Below are 23,934 nucleotides of genomic sequence, written 5' to 3'. Positions count from 1 at the left end.
TGTCAGGAGACCAGGGACTGGAGAGCTGAAAAAGTCCCGGGCAGCCTCGGGATAACCCGGAGTCCCGAAGTGCTTGCTCCCTCGTGGAATTATTCACAAGTGCATGAGGGACAGGCTCGATTTCTTGGAAATCCTGCAGCCTGGGAGCACATCCATACTGGAGCTGAACTGTGCCCTGAAAGGATCAATTCTCACCTCCCACCGGTCTGTGTGTGCACGTTTGGGGCGGTGATGGTCCCTTTCTAGTAGGTCGGGTGTTAGTCACTAGACCAGTGACTCTTGGGGGGAGGCCTTGTCCCTGCTCCCTTCGGCCCGTTCTCCTCTCCCCACTTACAACCCAAGGGGCAAGCGCACGCTGGGTCTCTCAACACCATCATCCCCACTGGGGGTCTCAGCCGGGCGGGCGCGGCCCCTTCAGTCCTGGGGACTACCTGCCACTTGCCAGAAAGATGCGAGGCTGCAGCCCGGGCGCTGGCCGCTGCGGGCGGCCAGTCAAGGGGGTCGGGGGGTGCTGAATCGCCAGCCTGGGAGCCCGCGTGCGGGGGAGGGAGCGGGGCGCGGGGAGGCTGGAGGGTGGGCGGCTCCCCCCAGGCTACTCCTTGTCCACAAGGTCGGCGAGATCCTGGAGCACACGCAGGCGGCCGCTGGCGTCGATGCGGCGCTTCTCGCGGATGAGGTCTTCCAGGCTGTGAAACCTGGCCGTGTGCACCTTGTTCTCACCCAGGTACACCTTGAGATAGTACTGCTGCTGCGGGGTCTGCGTGCCGGCCGGCACCTCCCCTCCCGCCTTGAACTCCCGCTTGCCGAAGCGGCACCAAGCGGCGAAGCTCTCCGAGTTCGTCCAGCAGATCTCCTCGCTCTTGAGGCCCAGGTGGCCGCAGGCGTTCTGCACCACCAGCTCGGCCACCAGCGGGCGGTAGCGGTACCAGCTATTCACCACCCGGCCCACGTTGGCCGCGCCCGCCTCGTACAGGCTGTCCTGGCGGATCTCGCCTTGGTGCAGGTGGATGATCTGCCCGCCGCCCACGTAGACGGCCCAGTGCGGGGCGGGCGCGGGCGGCTCTGGCGCGGGCTGCAGGCACAGCAGCTCCAGCAGGTCGCCGGGCTCGCAGAGCGCGGGCAGCGCCGTGACCGCGTAGACGCTCAGGTCGGCGCCCTGAGGGCCGCCGCTCATTTTGGAAAAGATGCATTCCTGGCCCCGAAAGGCGGAGAACTGAGTTTCGTTGAGGACCAGCTGGTGCAGCAGGTGGTGGTGGCGGCGACGGCTCGGGCTCTCCGGGCAGGGGGCGCGTCCCGGGGAGGCCTTCACGCCGAACTTGTCGGGCTGGCCTCGTTCGTCCAGGTCCTCCTCCTCGTCCGAGAAGAAGTAGGCGACCCCGACCCGCAGCTCGTCCTTCTCGATCCCCGACGGGTCCCCGGTGGGCAGCTCGCTGTAGCTAAGGTGGGTGATGCGGTCCAGTTGGTTGCCCATCAATGACGCGGCGAGGCCGGGGCCAGAAGCGGGGATCTGCGGAAGCACAGAGGAGACGCAGAGACACGATCAGAGTCGCGCTGCCCCTCCCCAGGACGAGCCGTGCCCCCGGGACCTGGCCGCCCGCGCGCCTGTACTGGAGTCAACCGCCTCCCCGGGGCCAGGACCGGCACGGGAGCCAGCAGTCCGGCGGGCGAGAGCGGACGCCACCACGCAGCCTCGGACCTTGTACCGGAACCCGGCCCAACGCCCACAAGAGAAGAGGCGGGAGCGCGGGAGGGCGTGCGGGGTCCCAGTGGGAAGGACAGCGCGGGGTGTGGCAGCGTGGGAGTCGGGACACCCAGGAAGGGACGGAGGGGTGGGTTGGAGGAAAAGGAGGAGCGCCTCAGGCTCCAGAGCTTGGAGCGCGCTGCGCTCCCATTTCCAGCCGCCCCCGTCCCCAGCCCACCTCTCAGTTTTACCCTAGGTCCGTGCTTCTCCCCGACAGCGCCTCGCGCAGAGACCATCGGACACGTTCACGGGCACCCACTTGACACCAGCACAATTTTGCACACTTGGAGTCCAGACACTGACAGCCTGGTACACCGGTGTGCTGATGTCACGTACAATGACAAACCTTCGCGACGACACACTCAGACCCCCACCTTCGTACACGATTCCAACCCCACGCTGGCACGCTCGCCGGTGCACGTACACCCACGCACCCGGGCACACTTGCCCACACAGGCAGGTGCACTCTGCCCCTTAGTTCTCTCGCCTTCTCCCCAGCAGAGCCAATCTGGCTGCGCCAGGGCGAGGCTGCTCTGTCTAAAATAACCTAACAAAGAGGCAAGGCGAGGATGGGGGAAGCCAGTGCGGTGTGTGTGTGCCGGTGTGGGTGCGGGTTGTGTGGCGAGGCCCACTTTCAGCCATAAGTCCCCTCTCCCTCCTACCCGGCACAGGGTCCAAACAATCGGACGAAGAAAACACGTTTCCAAGGCAAAGAAAGCTGCCTCTTCGTACCCGTGATTTCCCTGCTCCCGAAACCCCAAACTCCTTTAAAGTCTCCTGGTCCCCATGGGTGCTGCGGAGGTGGTGGTGACGAGCGTGTCCTGGGCGGCGCGTGGGGCTGCGGCTCGGCTCTGCCCCGCGCGGATCCGTGCGGTGCGGTCCCCGCCGCGATGCCCGTGCGCCTGCCGGTCCGCCTGCTCCACCTGGGCAGTCCCGACTCCGTTCTGGTTTCCTACAGCCCAGCCGACGACTCTAAGTAGCCAAAGCCGCTGGCTCCAGGGCCCGCCCCCGGACGCGCTCATTGGTTGGGGCGGATGCCCAGGGCTCGTCAATCTCCGCCGGAGGGGGAGGGGAGCAGGGGCGGGTCTCCAGCGCGTGCCCCGCCCCGCCCCGCCCTGCCCCCGTACACCGGAGCGCGCGCCGCCCCCGGGAGCTAGGTGCGAGCGCCAGCCGGGAGCGCGCGAGGGGCGGCATCTTCGCCTACAGATCGTGACTGGGCGCGCCGTGCGCTCGCGTTCTCCGTTCTGGTAGAACAGAGTCCAGCGACGAAGCTGAGTCTGAGGGTGGAGAAGAATCCCCAGTGAACCCCGAGCCTTTTGCGCGGCCCGGGGCGGGAACGACGTTGTCAGAGGCGGGCACCCGGGGCCCTGCTGAGGACCCCTGAGCCTGGGTTCCCGAGGGCCCCTGGGCTGGTCCTCGGCGCACAGACTTTTTCCTGCCCGGCACCGATCCCTTTGACATTGTGCCTGCGGTGTTCGGTTCATCTCCTTTGACCTGTGTGAAGCTGCTGACCCAGCCCTGGCGCCTGGGTTAAAAGGAGCGCGGTGTCAAACGCGTATGAAAAGTCGGAGCCTTGACCAACCCCCTCCCTGACTGGGCCTGAGTTTAGCCTCCAATGGTCTGTCTGTGAAGGGGGCGCATGACGAATGTCGACAGTGGGACATAATCTTCTTTTCCGACCCCCAGAACTGCCATTGCTAAGGGATTTTTGTTTGGTTTCGCGGGAGAAGGGTGTCCATCAGTAATTAATGATTGCATTCCTGGTTGGAAAGTTAATGAATGTGCTCTGGATATGGGATGCTGAAAGATGACTTTCACACATGTGAAATTTTAATTATTATTATTATTTTTTTTTTGCGGTATGCGGGCCTCTCACTGTTGTGGCCTCTCCCGTTGCGGAGCACAGGCTCCGGACGCGCAGGCTCAGCAACCATGGCTCACGGGCCCAGCCGCTCCGTGGCATGTGGGATCTTCCCGGACCGGGGCACGAACCCGTGTCCCCTGCATCGGCAGGCGGACTCTCAACCACTGCGCCACCAGGGAAGCCCCACATGTGAAATTTTAGATCAACAGTTTAAAAAGCTTATAACGTTAAGTCCTGAAGAGTTCTTAGACATCTAGTTCTACTTTCAAGGCTGGGCTCCAGCAGTTTCTCGGTGGAGCCTATTCTCTTTACCCAGGGAAAACTGGGTGCTTCCTCTTTGTGCCCCCTTGGCAGCTGGTACAAACTCTTAGTGCTGTCATCCCATTTTATTACACATCTATGTTGACTTTCTTCCTCTTTACAAAGTGAATGCCTTGAGGATTGACTTGTGTTCTACATAATTTTGTATTCTGGACCTTTTTAACAGTACTGGTAGAGAATGGGTTCCGTCAGCAGTAAGGAAAATGAAAACAGTCAACAAGTATTGACCACTTTAAAGTTGCTAGGCATTACGTTTTGATGTTTAAGTAAATGACTTAATCTCCCTGCCTCCGTAGGGGATTCACTAACATCCCCATTGCAACAAATGAGAAACTGAGGCCCAAATACCAGTGCCAGCAATCTATCCAGGGTCTATGGGATTTCAGGACCAGTCTTTAACCTGGCTCTACTGTTGGTTGAATGAATAAAATCGAGTTGCATAAGGTAAGAAAACTGGTGTTCCATAGAAGTTAGCTGATCAGCCCCAGGTTACATGAGGACTGATACATATTATAAAAAATTTTTTTGATAGATGATTCTGCTTAAATATTCTAAAATTGCAGAGTCTCCAGTTCATGCTTGCTTTCTGAAGGCCTCTGTATACCCCCACAGCCTCCAAATACAGTGATTTATCAGATTACATGGTTAATAAGTATTGATGGAAAAAGTGGCCTTAAAATGACCATCTGTATATATTTGATGTGCATAAACCTTTTAAAAAATTTTGCCATTGCCCACGTGCAAGTTATGAGAATACCAGTTGCCATCCTTGGAACTGACCACAGCTTGTGATGACCTTTTTTATACTTGCTATAAGTAATAACTCATTTTGGCCCTGAAGTCCAGAGAATCGAACAAGTGGCTTCAGAGATCAAAAATGACTTATTGGCCTGGTTATAAACTGGACTTCAGGGATCTCTGCGAGGAGTATCTGAAGAGTTCATTACTGGTGTCTGAGAGGAGCTCAGTGAAAGTAGCTCAGGGCTTGACACTGAATAATTTTTTTATCCTCTGTCCATCCCAAGATCAAATCCTGTGCACAAACATTTACAATATATTTGCATGGGATGCTGTGTTCCGTCCTACCTGTCCTATTCTGCCCTGCTCCAGACTACAGAGTAAGCAGGCTGCTCTTCTTTGCTTAACTTCCCTTCATTCAAAAGGATAATTAACATAAAATGTTGCCAGGGCTTTGAGATACAGTGCCAAAAGTTTGAAATATCAATATGCAATATTTTGAAGCTCCTTTCCATCCCCTCCCCCTGCCAGGATAAAAGGCTTACTGCTTTTGTAATCACCAGGGAAAATAAATGCCCTGAGAATCCCCCCACCCCCCACCCCGTGGTCCCCTTGAAGCAGAAGGCAGAGAACACATTAAGTCTCTGAGGCATGGGGAAGAAAGAACTAAAAGTAAACTAAGGAAAATGCATCTACTCTTTTTGACCTTTTTGCAATTAGAAGGATAAAAAAGTAAGAAATAGGCCAATCAGATATCTATATTAGAAAACCCCATTTTTATTTTCATTACAAAATATTGTTTGCTAATCGTTTTGTCTGTTATTTCTTACCCCATCCTGCCTTCTTTCACACTGAGGAAATACAGTGTCACCAGAGGCAGAAGACAGTCATCAAAAGAACAGACTCAAGAAGCCAACTACTGTAGTTTGAATTCTACTTCAATATTTTGGCTCTGGATAACTTTGAGTAAGTTACTTAGCTTTTCCAGGAGTCAGTTTCTTCCTACGTAAGTCGTGGGTAAATAGTATCTATCTCATTGCGTTGTTGTGAGTTCATGCAGGCAAGTATGCTTGGCACATAGTAAGCTTTCAATCAATGCTACGTATTATTATTGTTGTTGTTGGAAGAGGGGAGAGAGGAGAGGGTCCCATGTCCTACTTGTTATGATGACTGTCCAGGTCTGTCTGTCCTTTGCCCCAGGCAAAAGTTAACCCTAGATGAAGTGTCCAAGGCTGTCCCTGGCCAGGGTGTGGCACTGCTTCTGTCTTAAGGTGGTGATTGCTCTATCCTGAGACTAATTTAAAGACTGCAACTCTGTATAGATTTCTGTGTATGAGCCCTGGGGCTGATTACATCCTGTATCCCATAGTATTTTGAATTGTTTTTAAGTGAATACTTCATGGTTTGAGGAATATATATGGACAATGGTAAGCAGAGGAGTGATTAAGGAGTCAATTATATGTGTGTTACCTTTTCTTTTGGTGCCATCTGGTGTATCATCCTCCTTATTTTCCTCTTGGTTCCTTCTTTAGCACTGTATGAAATACTTTCTCCCAGATTTTACTGACCAGGTCCTTGGCTCAAACTGTCATCCTTTAAAATTGACCCTCTAGGTAGGGGTTCAGAAGGAGTGTTCATCCTCTCCGTCTGCTTTATATCACTGCTTGCTAAAAATGTTTTTTCTGCTTTTAATTGTATGCTCATGTTTGTTTGTTTCTTTCTTTCACACCTCAAAAACCTACAGAAATTTCTGGAAGAAAACTTTCCTTTAGTGAGCAGAGAAGTTTATGTGACTCAGAAGATTGTAACCTCTCGGGAGATAAAAATGTCTGCTCCTCTTTGCATGTGTAAACTTAAGAGAGGTGTCATTTGTTATTGTGATGGCAACAAAATTAGAGATAGGGGTAAATAATCACATTCCCTTGAAGTTACATATTGTGTTGTCTGTATTCCCTCTAGGTTGTAAGATGAACGAGGTCAGGAATCATGTCTATTTTGCTCGTTTTATCTTTGTACTACAAGCACAATGACTGGCATATGGTATGTACTCAATACATATTTACTAAATCCGTACAGAACAAATGAATGAATGAATCTAGATTACTTTCAGTTATAATGTCTTTATGATTTTCTATTACCTACAGCTCTTTAGTGCAACAATTTTAAGCAAAATATATTTCAAACATACACAAGTATTGTTCAGTACAGCTGCCTATTTTATTGTATGCCCTATTTTAGCATTTAACCTTTTGGGAACTGTCCCTTTCCCTGTCCTTGACTGCCTTAGGCAGTCAGCATACTCATCCTGATACCTTCTAAAGAACACTCTGTACCCATCTGGGGCAGAGGCAGTGCAGTGGCTCCACCAACCCCATTTCCTTTCCTTCTGGGCACACAGCTGAATGACATGTCCCCCTGTAATGTGCCCTTAGGTAGGTACCATGTGATGGAGTCTGGCCAATGGGATGTCGGTAGAAGTTCAGTAAGCCACTGACAGCATTGGCTCCAGAAGCTGAAACCATGAACATGACCTTCTCTGCACTTTCTTTCCCCATTTGGCCATATGTAGAGGATTCATGGTAGAACTCCAAGGCTCTGAAAGGTGGAGGCACCACTAGATGGAGGGAAGTGCAGGTTCCTCAGTGACTGTCTGCATTGCATTGTGATGTGAGGGAGAAATAAGTCTTAATGAGTTAAGCCACCCCAAAAATGTTGTGGCTATTTGTAATAGCAGTTAGTCTATCCTGATAGGTATTCTCTCCTTTATTTTAGACCTATGTTGGAACACCAAATATCCCATCCTTCCCCCTGCCCTTTCTCTCTTAGTGTCTGTTCTCGCTGTTAAGATGTCTTTCCATTCATGGGATTCCTGCAGGGTCACAGCAGGTTCATATCACCCAGTTTTCAAAGAAATCAACAATGGATGCATCTGTAGTACCCTCTAGGTACTACCCCATGTCTCCCTACTATTTTTTTTTCTCTAAATTTCCATTAGTTTTGTTGTGACTAACTTACCCATCTTTCTAAATATCTTACCTGCCTTCTGCTTCTTTTGGATCACAAAAATGGCAGCTAAGACTAAAGAGATTCCTAGTGACCTGCTTCCCCTTAACCTCTTTGCATGCACTGACACTCTGACTATCCATTTCTTACGTGACCTCTTCCAAGTTTGGCTTCCACATTTTCACATTTTCTGAGTTCCTTCCTATAACTGGATGTTCTTATTAAGGTATTTTTAGTGGCTTCTTATCATTTTGCCATTAAAGACTCGAGAATGTTCCCCAGGTAAAAACCTTCAGCACGTGAAGGTTTAGTATTTTGCCGGACGTGGATTATACAAAGATGTTTCAGCCCACTGTTGGTCTCTCCACTGTGTTCTCTCCAGATTTTGGGAGAGTGCATGCCTTTTGCATGATAGTGATAGTGGAGCTCTGGGTAGCCCTGGGTCACTTTTACACACATGCTGTTAGCCCTGCCTTCTGAAAATGTCTTTCCCCACCTGCTTCATCTAGCTTTGACTCGAAATTTATAATCCCTTCATGCATCAGGTCCACCCGTATGTCTGTCCCCTCACCATTCTAATTGAGAGCGTTTTTTACGCTCCCATAGTTTCATGTATGTATTGGTCACGAGATGTGTCGAAACACTTATAAAACCAAATTGGTATCATTGTTAGATTTTCTTCTCTTTCCTCCTTAATAGACTAAGAATCATTTGAAGAAAAGCCCCAAATCTAGTTCAGATCTGTAGTCCCTTTGCCGAGCATGGCATTTGGTGCTTAATGGATACTCATTAGATGCACCTTGCCTGGCTCAGTGCCTGCGTGAACAATGGTCACTGTTTCATTTCCCGAGCTGGCAGTGTTTGGTTTTGTGTCGATTTTCACCAACCTGAGTACTCTGACACCTGGTACATGTTCTAAATTAGATGATGTACAGGAAGGTTTGCTCTTTGATATACAGCATTGGGTTTCCAAATTCTCCTCTGGCATCATCCGGGACCCTGATACAAATGTAGATTCCCAGGCTCTGTCCTGGATGTAGTGATATAATCTCAGGATGGGCTCTAGGGATCTGTGTTTTAAACAGTCTCGCCCAGCATTCTAGGTGCAGCAGAGTAATTACTGGTCAAGCTCTACTCAAATGTAAGAAATTATTCTTATTCTCTTGGGACAGCCCTTGAAGATTGGTGCTTAATAAGTACTTGGAATTAGGTACTCCAGACATTCTGTGGTCCATCTCTGACAGAAGCTAGCCTCCTTTTAGGCTGCTCATACTAAGCTGGTAAATATATATGTTTTCATTCAAAGGTGCGTGAAGTCAAGTGGTTTTTTAATGTTATATTGTAGTCATGGGGCAGAGCTGAGGATTTTTCTCCTTTTTCTGTTGTTTGAACTCCTGTACTCCAGTTTGCTGTGCTAATAGGCTGTGGTTAGAGCAGAAACGTGAGTGAACAAGGAAACTCTCTGCTCCCAGGTGGTACATTCCTTGTTTGGCTGCTGACTGATTGATTGATTGATTGATTGATGAAAATCCTGGGTTTGCTTTTCGTATTGCTTCTGAATTCCCTTCCTATTACTGTTCCTTCTCTGGCCCCATTCCTCTCAAAGACCAGTTCATCCCACCGGGCTCTGAATGTCATCCCCTCGTGCCTCACTCTTTCAATCACCTCTTCTCTTCACCGTCATTTATGATCTTACTTATTCTATTAGCTCCTTGCCAGTTGCATGTAAACACGTTTAAGTCTCTCCCACCTTAAAAACATCCCCTGACTGGGCTTCCCTGGTGGCGCAGTGGTTGAGAGTCCGCCTGCCGATTCAGGGGACACGGGTTCGTGCCCCGGTCCGGGAAGATCCCACATGCCGTGGAGCGGCTGGGCCCGTGAGCCATGGCCACTGAGCCTGCACATCTGGAGCCTGTGCTCCGCAACGGGAGAGGCCACAACAGTGAGAGGCCCACGTACCGAAAAAAAAAAAAAAATCCCCTGACTATACATCTCCCTTGGGATACACTCCTATCTTGAAAGAATTGTCAATACACCTTTACCCCACCCCACCACAGGCTGTCTTCTGCACCCATCATTCCACTGAACAGCTCTCGCCGGGGAGACAGTGATCCATTGGTATTGAACCTGATGTATACTTTTGGGTTCTTACCTTACTTGGCTTCCCAGAAGCGGGTGATGCAGCTGACAACTTCCTCCTTATTGACATAAGTTCTTCTTTCACTTTCCACTGTACATGCTCTCCTGGTTTGCCTTCACTTCTCTGGCTGTTCCCCCTACGATGTTTTGTGGGCTCATTTCCTTCAGCGTGTCCTTTCAATATTGATTTTCTTCAGAATTCTCTTCCCAGCGTCTCTTCCCAATGCGTTCTCATCCTGTGATCTTGTCTGCTGCTTTGACTTTCATATCTTACCATGTCCTGACTCCCTAATGGAAATCTCCAGGCTCCGTCTCTCTCCTGAACGCCGGACCCAAATATCCAACAGCCTAGAAGACTTGACCCTGTGGCTGTCCCACAGACACCAAAAGGGCAGGATATCCCAAAACTGAGCACAGCTTTTATCTGGAAACATGTGCTTCCCCTTGCGTCTTTCCTTTTGGGGACAGGCACCAGTGCCCTCCTAGTTTTTCGAGCCAGTGCCTGGTCATCATCTATCAACTTTCCCCCATCCTCAGGTCACAGAGGACCATGCCGCCTCCTGCTGTTTCTCCTCGGTGAGTATCTCTCATCTTTCCTCTTTAGTCCATTTCTGCTGCTGCTCCCTTAGTTCCAGTCACCGGGAACTTCCCTCTAACTTACTGCCACAGCCTATGAGTTGTTTCTTCTGACCCCAGGATTGCTCCACAGTCCTCTCCCACACTGTAACCAGAATGATCTCCCCTTTTTAAATTTTCATTTTATATTGGAGTATAGTTGATTAAAACTGTTGTGTTAGTTTCAGGTGTTCAGCAAAGTGATTCAGTGATACATGTATTATACATGTATCTATTCTTTTTCAAATTCTTTTCCCATTTAGGTTATTACAGAATACTGAGCACAGTTCCCTGTTACAGTAGGTCAGAGTGATTTCTAAAATGCACATTTGGGGCTTCCCTGGCGGCGCAGTGGTTGAGAGTCTGCCTGCCGATGCAGGGGACACGGGTTTGTGCCCCGGTCCGGGAAGATCCCACATGCCGCGGAGCGGCTGGGCCCGTGAGCCATGGCCGCTGAGCCTGCGCGTCCGGAGCCTGTGCTCCGCAACGGGAGAGGCCACAACAGTGAGAGGCCCGCGTACTGCAAAAAATAAATAAATAAAATAAAATAAAATAAAATAAAATGCCCATTTGGTGGGTGCCTCCCTTGCCTGACTCTCCCTCCACTCCTCAGTGACTCTACATCGATGTTAGGAAAACATCCCGAGTCCATGCGGCGGCTTCAAGATCTACCCTTGCTTGCTGCTCCACCTCGTCTTTTGCTACTCGCCCTCTTGCATCTTGCTTCAGCTTTCCTAATTCAGCTTGTCTGTTTTTACCTTGTCCCCTGCTTCACTGCTCTTTCTTGTGTTACTGCTTCTGTTCCCTCTGCTAAGATTCTTTCCTCCAATCTCCCCCGGCAAGAAGGTTTTTTAGGTTTCACTGCCTCCTTGGTGGCCCTCTCTGACTTACCACATCTGCCTTAGATTTTGTTCATGGTGCACTGTGGTCTTTCCCGATTGTATTGATGCTGCCTAGTTATTTATCTATGTCTATGAGCTCTTTAAAAGGAGGAACTGTATCTGTATGTTTCCCCCAGTATCCCCATCACTGAGTTCTTTCCATGCTGCAAGGTGGAAGTTCAATGCACAGGTGTTGAATAGAATTGAATGGATAGTGATAGCTCTTGGGAATCAGAGGAATTCTCTCTCTCTCTCTCTCTTTTCCTCCTTTCTTTCCTCTACCCATCCCTTTCCCTTCCACTTAAATTCCCCTACAACCTATACCACAGAGCAGGGCATCTCTGGTAAACTTGTAATAAATACATTGCTAATTGTTAGAGACACTTTAGAATTTAGTAAAAGGGGAAAAGTACTTATCTTAGAACAGTCAAGAGTGAAGTAGCCTCTTAGACTGACATTTCACTTGTTCTTTAGGGCTTTTCCTTCTGGCGTCATGGTGCATTGTTTTAACTGCCGATGCTGATTCATTTTGCTTTCTTTGCGCAGGAATGATATTGATTGTAATGAGATATTTATTTATTTTCCAGTTGTCAAAAGTTTGGATACAGACCTAGCACATAGTTCATAAAGTATGGTTTCTATTTAAAACCATATACTTAACATACCACTGCTATTAACACGTACTCATCCTGTTTCTGAACTACCAAGGGCAGGGGGCTTCAAGTGTGCATGTTCTCCCGCTCCCATTCCATCATCCCTCTTGCTTTAATGTTGCCCTAATTGCTCTCCGTGTCTTTGCCTTGGATCCTAATATCTGAGCTTGTCCTCTTTTCGTAGGGCAGGTTTTATGGATCGGTTCTCTTTTAGAGTGGCTAGACTCTGACGCTGGCTCCATTGTTATTAGCTGTCTGGCCTTGGGTGAGATGCTTAATTCCTATGTGCCTCAATTTATCATCTTTAAAATGTGAATAATAATAATAATAATAGTATTTTTCCTTTAAGGGATTTTGGTGAGTATTAACTGAGATAATACATTAAAAGCACGTAGCCCAGAATTCTGTCTGGCCCAGAAAAAGGTCTTAGTAACTACTAGGTGTGATTAAAGAATTCTGCCCTACTGGGTTCATAGCATTTTCCTCCTCCATATTCCTCCTTTATAATATTCTGTACTATTCTATGATGATGATGATGATTATACTGGAGCTCATATTGTTACACCTGAATATGAGACCCAGAAAACACCTTAGATACTGTCCCTAATGTTAACTTCATGTTTGATTGAAAAAGCGTGTATTGAGCACGTACTCTCAACCAGGCATAGGGCTTGGGCCTGAGGATTCAAAGGTGAAAAGGACACATTCCCGGTTCTCAGTGGAGCTCTTGTTGTATGTGGAGAGTTGGCCGGATATAATCCAATGCAAATGAATGGAAGCAATAAAATGTTTTAAAAGCATGTAAACGCACGGAGGAGGGAATTATTAACTAAGGGAGGGATCGGGTGGAGGCTGTCTTACAGAAAGGCTTTGCAGAATGAATATGATTTTTTTCCAAGCAGGAAAGAGTGGAGACCTTTCTGTGAAAAGGAGCAGCATATGTAAATGCTCAAGAGTCATGAAAAATGTGATATGTCCAGAAAGCCTCGAAATGGTTTGGTATTGGTAAAATGTGAAGTAGATGTGGCCAGGTCAGGAAGGGTCCCTTATGTTTTACCATTTTATAAATGTTTTTTCAGAAGGTCATTCCGGCCCACAGTGTCAGATTTATACTGAAGGAGAAAGAAGCCAGAGGTGGGGAGGAGATGGATGGGGATGTGGCGAGAGATAGCTCAGGCTTCTAGAACAATGACCACAGGCTGGCTTTGACAACAGACATGTATATCTCATGGTTCTGGAGGCTGAAAGTCCAAGATCAGGGGTGCTCAGCAAGGTCAGGTACTGGTGAGAATCTCTTCTTGGCTTGCAGACATCTGTCTTCTTGCTGCGTGGTCACATGTTGGGGAGAGAGAGAGTGAAAAAGAGTGAGAGAGGAAGAAAGAGCTTTCCTATCTCTTCTTCTTAAGGGCACTAATGCTACCATGAAAGCTTCACCCCCAAGGCTCCATCTCCAAATGCCATCACATTGGGGATTAGGGTTTCCACATATGAATTTTGGGGTGGCACAAACATTCAGTCCATGGCACCAGGTAAGCAATCCTGAAGGCCTGGAATAAGGCAGAGTTAGTGGGGATGTAGAGGAATGTGTGGCTTTGGGATATCCATAGGAAGTAGACTCAATGGGGATTAGTGACCAGTGGGATAATTGGGATAATGGGATGAGTTGCATGACTTCAACTTTCTGGATTGGACATCTGGGTTGTACTTGGGGTGACCTGGGCAGTCTGGCTTCACAGACCACAATGCTGCTCAATGAAAAAATATTTCTACTCCTTTTCCTATAGCTCCTAACTCTCCAAAATAGGATCCTCCCCCAGCTGCTTCCAAATACCTGTCTTCCATTATTCACTCACAATTGTTCAGCAGGGCCTGTTTTCTTATTGTTCTCTAAACACACACCACTCCTTCCTGCCTTTGGAGCTTTGATTGCAGTGTTCCTTCCAGTTGGCATCTGCTCTGTATTCCCCTCTTAATCCATCCTTAGAGGTGACTCTAATCGTACCTCTCTGGGAGAACTTTCCCCAGCCGCTCAGAAGGATGCTGCTGTCTGTTCCACCTGCTTTTCTCCTACATTTCATTGGTTTTCTGTGGCAGATACAATGCTGTGTTCTCATTGCCGTCTCTCTTCCTGGATATGCAGGGACATTCTTTATCTCCAGCTTCCCTGTACTTAGAATTCCACCCCATGTGCCCAAGTCCTCCCTGATGGGAATGTGAGCAGATGTGCTGTGTCCCCTATAGCCCAAGGCAGCTAAGACTGCCTCTCCAGGTTTTGGCTCTTCTGTCCGAGCATTTTGAATGAGGAACTCTAAAGTGGTGACATGAAAATGGAAACAACCAGGGATGAGAGCTGCATAGGAGAGAGGATTGACTTTAAGTTACATTTTATATAGGTGACCAAAAACAACACAAAAGCTTTCTTGTGCTAAACTACAGAGATCTGGGGATTAATTTTGTTAATGCAGCAGATCATGGTCTACCCTGACTAACACGACCACTAATGTCTGGTGTCCTCTTGTGGTGTAGGAACAAAATCAGGGATCCCTTTTAAACTCATGCTGTGCTTTTCTTGTTTTCTTTGGTATCTTTTGAATGGAATTGAACATTTGATGACAATGAAAAAAAGACTTTCTCAGATTAGAGATAAGGTGATAACCAAGTGTTTACACTTTTGTTTGCCCCACATTTTTTTTTTAAACGCTTACCTCCTTGTAATTAATGCCTTACCTTATGTAGCTGAATCTGTTTCCTTCGGTCAGCAGATAAACAGTGTTAATTGGTTAGAATGTTCCACTGAATTATCCTTTGCATTTATGAAGAGAGACTGAAGTGATGAAACTTACCTGCTTCTGACTATTAAAGTCCTTTGGTAGATATAAGCATGTACTTGTATTATTATTTTTTTTTTTGAGGGACACAGGAATGCTGACCTTGGCCAAAGTGTTGTTAAGTGTTGCTATGCTACTGATGAGATTGGGCCCCACTTTTCCCACTTGTGTATAACACAATCTTTTATTGCATTTTCCCGTAATATCTCTATTTTGGTGAAATGCCACCAATTTGAAATGTGTATATATTGCCTCCTGCCCTTGAGGACCTTCATCCAAATGAGATGTTTTAACTAAAATGAAACACTAACAATCTCCTCCAGCCCTATTTATTTTGTCATCAAAACTCCGTGTCTCCATGAGACTGATTTTTCAAGTTTATTTTCTTAAAAGTGATTTTAGAAATATTACAAATAATAACACATGACTGAAAAGCAAAGGAGAGATTCCATCTGGATGACAGTAGCTTTTTATAAAATCCTCAAGTTGTCTTCTCCCAGGTTGAAATACTAGTGGAATTTCTCAAGTAATTCTCAGGAGTGGTTTCAATAGAAAATTTGAAACCGTAGCACTTTCTGTTTTGTTTATGTTTTCTCATTGTTAAATACAAGTTGCATGTTCAAACTGAATTCCCTCTTCTGATTATGGAAAATGTATGCTTATAATATAGGCTTTGAAATATTCTTTTTTTTTTTTTCCTGCTGAAGTTTCTTTCTGGAATGCAGGGAGAATGACTAGCAAGAAGAGTTAGTTTTCCTTCCTTTTGTCAACTCTGTTGTACTAATAAGAGGGACCTGAATCTGGAGTGGGAATCAGGAGATTTGAGTCCTTTCTTAGCCATGAAATCTGTGGGTGGCTTTGGATTAGCACGTGTTATGGTACTTGTTTATCATGTGAATTAGATGGGATCTAACTCCGTTATAAGGGTCAACCAGGAGTACACATGAAAATCAATCAGAGAACATATGTAAAACCCACATTCCTGGGCTCCATTCCAGACCTGCTGAATTGGAATGTGTAGGATGGGGGTGGGTGGTGAGATATTAGGTAGCTTTTCAGGAAACCAGGTTGGCATGGACTCATAAATTGGCATCCTTTGGATGCAGGCATTAGGTAGAGGTTTGGTGATGAATGGGAGAGGGAGGGGTCTGGAGCCAGAATTCAGAGACTCTGTGGGGACTTAGAGGCAGCCCTGAGTGGCTGAATGGCTGCAGACATGGACACCACAGGGCATGGAAGGGCTGGTGCTAAAGCTAAGCCATACTTCCTTTACTATCTTGACCAGGATCTGTACGTGTTTGTTTGTCACGCAGTGTGCCTGTATGTGTCTGTTTGTAGTGGTGATGATTGTTTTTAAAATACAGTGTTTGGGGCCTCTTGGCAGTTTCCTAGCTGCTCTATGGGTGGGGTAAAACTTCTGCCCTGACTTTGCTCAGTTATGTGACCTGGCTTAAGTGGATCACTAACAGGAGAATTATAAGGGCATGGTGAGAGTAGAACCAGGCTGTGCAAATTGTCAAACCTGCCCTTTGTCAGGTGGTCAACTCCATTCAATCCAATTTAAATCAATAATTATCTCTAAGTGCCATCCTATGTAATAACTCTTAAAGTATAGATGTGGTTGGAAGGAAAAGGAGGGAGGGAAAAATGAATAAGCACAGTTAATGTCTTTCTGGACTGGTAAGTGAGCAAAGCTAGATTTACAAACAACTAGAAGATAATGAGGAATGAAAGGCCCAGAGGAAGTACGGCCTGAACAACGGGATTCAGAGAAGGAGCCGTTAATTATGGCTGGTTACGCAGGGGAGGCTTCCAGAAAGGAAACTGTCTGCTAGACCAGAATTCTCTTGTGCCGATTTTGGAAGGGTCACGGAATAAGATTCTACTTACAGTTATTATGGTCTCTTTTATTTTGTTTTGCTCCAAAGCAATGGAAAATCCTTCCTCCTAATGGACTCATCTAAGAATGAGACATTGCTTTCTTACCCTCCCTGAAATGCTTGTATGCACTCTTTTAGAGTCATTCTGTCTTATCTGTGGTTGTGTCATTTTGTCTTGTTGAAGGCAATGCGAGGGTCTGCTGCTTCTTCTGTGCCCTTCCTCTCCTCATTGAGCTGGGCACACAGTAAGTGCCAAGTTAATGCTAGTTGAATAAACAAAAGCATGATTAATGTAGATCAACAGAGTGATAATTAATTGATGAGGATATATATATATATATATATTTTTTACAACTTTATTGGAGTATAATTGCTTCACAATGGTGTGTTAGTTTCTGCTTTATAACAAAGTGAATCAGTTATACATATACATCTGTTCCCATATCCCTTCCCTCTTGCATCTCCCTCCCTCCCACCCTCCATATCCCACCCCTCCAGGCGGTCACAAAGCACCGATCTGATCTCCCTGTGCTATGCGGCTGCTTCCCACTAGCTATCTATTTTACGTTTGGTAGTGTATATATGTCCATGCCTCTCTCTCGCTTTGTCACAGCTTACCCTTCCCCCTCCCCATATCCTCAAGTCCATTCTCTAGTAGGTCTGTGTCTTTATTCCTGTCTTACCCCTAGGTTCTTCTTGACATTTTTTTTCTTAAATTCCATATATATGTGTTAGCTTATGGTATTTGTCTTTCTCTTTCTGACTTACTTCACTCTGTATGACAGACTCTAGGTCCATCCACCTCATTACAAATAGCTCAATTTCGTTCCTTTTTATGGCTGAGTAATATTCCATTGTATATATGTGCCACATCTTCTTTATCCATTCATCAGTTGATGGACACTTAGGTTGCTTCCGTGTCCTGGCTATTGTAAATAGTGCTGCAATGAACATTGTGGTACATGACTCTTTTTGAGTTATGGTTTTCTCAGGGTATATGCCCAGTAGTGGGATTGCTGGGTCATATGGTAGTTCTATTTGTAGTTTTTTAAGGAACCTCCATACTGTTCTCCATAGTGGCTGTACCAATGCATTTTATTTGGAAGAGATAAGGGTACGTTAATCACGTCTCTCCAACATCACTCTGGGCGAGATCCTGGATGGTAGTGGCTCCCCTTTCCAGACAGAAGGACGGAGGCACAGAGAGGTACAGTGGTTTGCTTAGATCGCATAGAATGCAGTGCACCTCCAGTAATAAATACTGACAATTAGCCTCATTCACTTGCATGTCAGTTGACTGCTCACAACAGTATGAGGTGAGAGACACAGGGATTATTTGAAATTTACAGGGAGGACCTCAGGCTCAGAGAGGGAGGAGTCAGGCAGGAGGTTACGAAGGAGGTGGTGGCTCAGGGAGATGATGCTACAATGAACGAGACACATTCATAAGTGCTGATAGGTCCTGACAAAATGCTCTGGATGAATGGCTTAGGAATACATAAGGAAGGGGGTGGTCCTCCAAAGGAAGACGGGATTTGGATGGATTGGTGGGTGGAAGGAACATGGACCTGGAGCTCAGGAGATTTGGGTGTTTGTCCTGGCTCTCCCATAGATGTGTCACATCAACTGGGCAAGGTTACTGGCTTGGTCTTGGTCTGTTTCTTTACCCACAAAATGAGAGAAATGGGTCAGGTGATTTGTAAAGTTACTTGTAGCTCAAACATGCTGACTCAAATATATAGAGATACCATATTGGAAAATAAGGACAGGATAAATTATTTTAGAACAACAGCATGATTCTAAAAATTCTTTATAGGTAGCATTATGTTTAAATCAAATTATCTGTCTGAGATCCTACAATGTCGGGGCATATAAAGATGATTGAGAGATGCTTGAGACATAGAGTTAAGAAAAATAATACTGTTCGTAATATTTTTCAAGTCCCATGACCATGGCATGAAGGATGAAGCACTGTCTGTCTCCCAGGCTCTCTTCGTCTCTCCTGTCGCCAAGTGTGGTGATGGAATAGGAGTTGGTCACCTTGGCTCCACTAGGTCTATGATCTTGGATAAATGCTCAGTTTCTTTCTTTAAAATAGGAACTTAGCCCCTTCCCAGCTTTGCCCCTTCCCTTCCCATGTGATTCTTATGAGGATCACACAGGATAACTTGTGTGAGAGCATTTTATAAACTGTAGAGTGCGATCCACAGATTCTTATTACTGACTCCACATGTTCATGGTCTCCTGTCATTCATGTGGGTTTGGGGACAGGGACCAACTACCCTTGCCTAGATCACTCGACTCTAGCTTCAACGTTGGGCTTAGGGAAAACAGTGAAACTATTTCTGTTAGTTTTATCTAAATCCCGGAGTTTGCTGGCTTGCTTCCCAGAACCTCATCAAAATGGAGCATGAACCCACCCAGTTGGCCAGCCCTGAAAGGAAAGTAAATACCATTCGCACCTCACCTCTGCTGGGAGCTTAACACAATTAATGGAGTGTTACTTACCCACCCTTATTACCGGCCCCTTTTCCTTATCACTTCGTGGGACCTTGAACAGGTCACTTCCTCTCTGGGCCTGAGTTCCTTGCTCTTTCAAATTTTAAGGCATTAGACAGGATGATTTCTGGGTTCTTTCCAACCTCTTAATTCAGCAAGGTTTTTAAATGAAGGGTTTATTTATGTATAAGACAGAGTCAGGGACCCTCCAGTGTAATTGTGCTTGGAGCTAGTACTTCACTCTGCTACCAGGGGAGGGGGCACGGGGTGGCTTGGTGCTGACTTTTTCCTGTTCCCTACCACCACCCGCACCCCCAGCCCCCCCAGCTGAGACAAATGTGCTTGATTGGAGCACAGGCCTGTTGTCAGATGTAATCATGGGTCCCGCTGGGCTCTCAGAGAGGTGACACCAGCTCCAGAGTCTTGAACATGACTTTTTAGCAGCTGTGAATCAGAGAGCTCTGGGCAAAAATTAGAGTCAAGTCCAAGACCGCTGTAGCACTAGAAGGGCACTCACTAAAGCTCCTGGGCCCACTGCCTGCCCCTGGAAGGCAGCTCTGCCTTTTACCTGTGTGGGCAGGGCCACGGCACTGAACTCTGTACTCCAGTGTCCCCTCCCTAGGAGGGATGGTCATTGAACACCTACCAGTTGGGGAACTTTGATAATCAGGTAAGATAATGCATGAGCCTAGGAGGTAAAACCGAAAGAAAAGCAAGACCATTATTATCCTAATGAGAGCACAGTGGTTTCTGCTGGGTTGGAGGGAGGGAAAGCCACCCTCCCCTCTGGTTCTGGTTTGATGATGTTCTTTTGATTTTAGTTTGGATGGCATTTATGTGGCAGATCACGGCCTGATTATTCATTAAACATGTGCTGTTTTATGCATCTTTGTGTGTCCATGTTTATGCACAGTTTCCAAGTGTGAAAATATCAGATAGTGCATGCAAAGCACATAAAGCACCTGGCAAAATGTAAGCATTTAGTAGATGTTTTTACGGGCACTGTTGTCCCCAGCTGACTGTAACAAGCCATAAAGGAAACACTCCTCATTTCACAATCAGGCCTCATGGGCTGAAGGAGTTCAAGGTGAAGAAATGGCTTCATATGCAGTTTTGTGATCGAACGTTGAGTTCCAACTCTATCTCTGATCCTTAAGTCAGTATGGAAAATGTGTTTCTATCTGAGCCTCATTCATATTCTCCCTCTCTCTCTCACAGACATTATTAAGGTCTTTGCTGTATGGCCAACACCACTGGGTATAAAGCCAAAGATGAAATGACAAGGAATTTAGCCCTTTTGCGGGATTAGGTGTCTGCCATGGGTAACAGACATGTAAAGAGATCAGTGTTTCTCATCTGTAGGCCTGAAAATGTATTTTGTAGGCATGTAGCACATCCTTGGAAATGATAGTTATCATTTTTAAAAAGTACAGTCAGTGGATTCAAGTTAGCAAGTCTGTGGGGCTGTGCATTTGTAAACCGGCTTCTGAAGGACAGGTGTGGTGGCAATTGACAAAGCAGAGTGGGGAGAACGTTTCAAATCCAGTTTTTGCATTTCAAGCAGAGTGATTTTACCCTCCTCTGGACATGTCAAGGGAAGGGCCAGTGGCATAGACTGAGCTGCCAGGGCAGTATTTACCACAGGTGAGAAAAGGTGTGCTTACCTGCCCATGTATGCTGTGTCTCCTTTAAAACATGTTTGAACATTGTCACTTTATAGAGAACCTCCTGGAACTTCAGAATAAACCGACTTCTTGTTTTTATAATCAAAAAAATAAAACAATTTCAGCCTCCCCAAATCATTGAAATTTGTATTAGTACTTAGTTGTGGATTTCCATCTTTTATGAGGTAGCATTTTATTTATTTATGTTTGTTTTATTTATTTATTTTTGGCTGCATTGGGTCTTCGTTGCTGCACGCGGGCTTTTCTCTTGTTGCGGCTACTCTTCGTTGTGGTGCACGGGCTTCTCATCGTGGTGGCTTCTCTTGTTGTGGAGCACGGGCTCTAGGCATGTGAGCTTCAGTAGTTGTGGTTCATGGGCTCTAGAGTGCAGGCTCGGTAGTTGTGGCGCAGGGGCTTAGTTACGCCCTGGCATGTGGGATCTTCCCAGACCAGGGCTCGAACCCATGTGTCCCCTGCATTGGCAGGCAGATTCTTAACCACTGCACCACCAGGGAAGCCCCAGCACCTTGTTTTAACATAATTTCTTCCTTAAATGTGTTATTTAATTGTCTGTGTCCATTGTTAATTCTTTCTACGTCAGTGTTTCACCCTTTCATCTTCCCAGTAAAGAACAAAACTACCTTTAAAACACAATGATACTGTAGGGGATGATTTCCTTAAAATTAATATGTAAGTCAATTCACTAAATGAATCATGGGACTCATTTAAAAAACTTTGGTGTATATGCTAATCCCTTGTTCCAGAAAGTTCAGCTAATGTGCCTGGATGCACAGCCAGCCGCCTTTTCACCAGGAGCTCAGTGGAGTACCAGCTCTGGTGGTAGGGCATCCTTATCTAGGGCAGACAAGGTGGTTTTCCTAGCCCTTTGCCAAATGCCAAATACACAAATGCTCGTCTTCTAGATATTCCCACACTCCTTTTGTACCTGGACACTGCTTCCGGGCTCCCTCCCTACCACTCTCCACGTCCTCACTGCTTTCCTGCTGGACCTGTTGGCCAGATCCCATCCCTCCAATTTCTGAACCCATCTTCCAGTTTCCTCTAGGAGGACCCCTGCTCCTTCCCAACCTCTCCTCCTAAATTCCTTCCTCAATCATCTCTTTTGTACACTTGTCCATGCCACACACTCCATGAATGCTCTGGAAGATCAAAAGGCTACTGTGACATTCTCAACCCTCAGGGAGTCAATAGACCCGTGGAGGGAAAACCTTGAGACTCTGCTGAAAAGTACAGACACCTTTTTAGGAAAAATTACACGTCCATCACTTTAGAAAATCCTTGTAATCTCTGAATTACAGCACCCAGAAGCCTTGTGAGAACTGACGTAATAGAAAGATGTGTGTGGTAGAATTGAAGCACTTCCCAGCTAAATTCCTATTCATTCAGGGTTTGGTCTCTGAGTTCTATGACAGAAGAAAACATAGTAGATTGTGATAAATATAAAACAAGGTAGAATTAAAACAAATGAGATAAGGCGTATCACTGCATGACCCTATCAGAGTAAGGTATTATTACCTTTAACCAATAAGTAGTTGGTGTAAAGACCGGTGGACTTACGCTTCTTTGATGGACATTAGTAGTATCACCATTACCTGCTTCTCCTTCCCTTCCAAACACATAACGACTGTAGGCCTTAGTCTCCTTGCACTTGGCTGTGACCGTGCGGTTAGTCTTGGAAGTGACATTTGTCACCCCAGGCTGAGACAGCGACAAGCCTACTTGCAGTTCTCTGGCCCGCAGTTCTCTTTCCCTGTCACGCAGGAGGCTTCATGTTGAGACAATGCGGTTGCACAATTGAAGCAGGCTGCACTGCTGAGCAAACGCAAGGATGCCACTCAGACCTAACCGAAAATGGGCATGAATCACATAGCAACCTTTATGCAAGTTTTGGAGTTGTTTGTTCCTGCAGTATAACCTGGTTTACCTCCGCTAAGGCATCTGCCAAGGGGCCTGGTACAGAAGAAGCGTGCTGATTTCCATGGGTCTCTGATTTGCCGAAGCGATGCTTTTGAGCAGCTGCTTCTTTCTTGTGTATGCTCTTGTTGTCCTCCTCTATCTAGAGCAGAATACAAGTGTCAGCCACATCCATGCGTCAAGATAAAAATAGCCCCGTTTTGACTTCTCTAGTCTGAAATGTTAGTGACTCCCATTTTGAAGGAATATTTGGTTCCAAGGTGCCTTGCAACCATTCTTAGAAATGTGTGTTCTAGTTGGTTCTTTCCCCGGGAAATTGCACGAATGGCTTGAGGGAAAGAAGAGAGTCAACACTGACCACCAATGTGATTAATTAAAGGACTTCGTATAAATGACCAATGGTATTTACAGGTACCTTAGAGGGATGAACGCTGGCTAAACACTTGGGTAGAGGAAGCAGATTAATGAATGATTCAGCGGCTGGGTGGGAGAGGTTGGAGCATTTTTCAGTGGAGCCATTAATAAGCACCTCTACCTCCACATTACATGTGAGGGATCTCACTTTAATCCTTTAAATGCTTTCACTCTCTGTAATTAGGTAATTCGTTTAGGGAACAATATAACAAGTACACAAGGAGAAAGAAAACGAACAAGTGCATATGAATAAGTAAGAGCCTTTTATTTTATAACAAAGCAGTACTTTCTGGTTCTTTTCTTGGTGAGGTGTAGCAGTCTCACTGTTTTTCCACAAAGATGGGGTCCAGTTTTGTGCCCCTAAATAAAACACGGCAGGTCCTCCAGACCTGGGAACCTCATGGAACTCCATTAAGTGCCTTTCAGCTCATTTCTAAGCAGGCTGTTAGAGGAGAGCTAAAGCCTGGGCCCTGGAAGGCTGTCTGCAAGGTGGACACCAGATCGTAAAAGGGCCTTGGCTAAGTCTCCTTGATAGAAGAATGCCCTTGGTATACTTTGTGTAGCACTCTGATTTGGAGGCCTGCTCCTTCTCTCTTTTTCCTCCCTTCGATTACTGGCTTCTTTATTCCTTTCTCTTTCTGTGACCTTGTCTTGCCTTCACAGCAGGGCTAGCTGCTATGAGATATTTAAGACCTTGCCTTTGAGAAGTTTACAATTTACTTGGAACTTGAGGAATAAGACGGAGACATGAGAAATGAA

At 46.5% G+C, this 23,934-nt stretch overlaps 1 protein-coding gene across 1 annotated transcript; it reads right to left on the bottom strand.

Moving 5' to 3' along the window:
* Nucleotides 1-592: 592 nt before the first annotated feature.
* LRATD1 (LRAT domain containing 1) lies at nucleotides 593-1,489 on the bottom strand. Its single transcript, XM_060117790.1, has one exon. The coding sequence runs from the start codon at nucleotides 1,469-1,471 to the stop codon at nucleotides 593-595; it is 879 nt and encodes a 292-aa protein (XP_059973773.1). The 5' UTR covers nucleotides 1,472-1,489.
* Nucleotides 1,490-23,934: the final 22,445 nt, after the last annotated feature.

The sequence above is a fragment of the Mesoplodon densirostris genome, chromosome 14 (genome assembly GCF_025265405.1).
Source record: "Mesoplodon densirostris isolate mMesDen1 chromosome 14, mMesDen1 primary haplotype, whole genome shotgun sequence".
In the NCBI taxonomy this organism is placed as follows: domain Eukaryota; kingdom Metazoa; phylum Chordata; class Mammalia; order Artiodactyla; family Ziphiidae; genus Mesoplodon; species Mesoplodon densirostris.
Note: the sequence above shows the minus strand (reverse complement) of the source record. Positions and strands in the feature narration are given on the sequence as shown.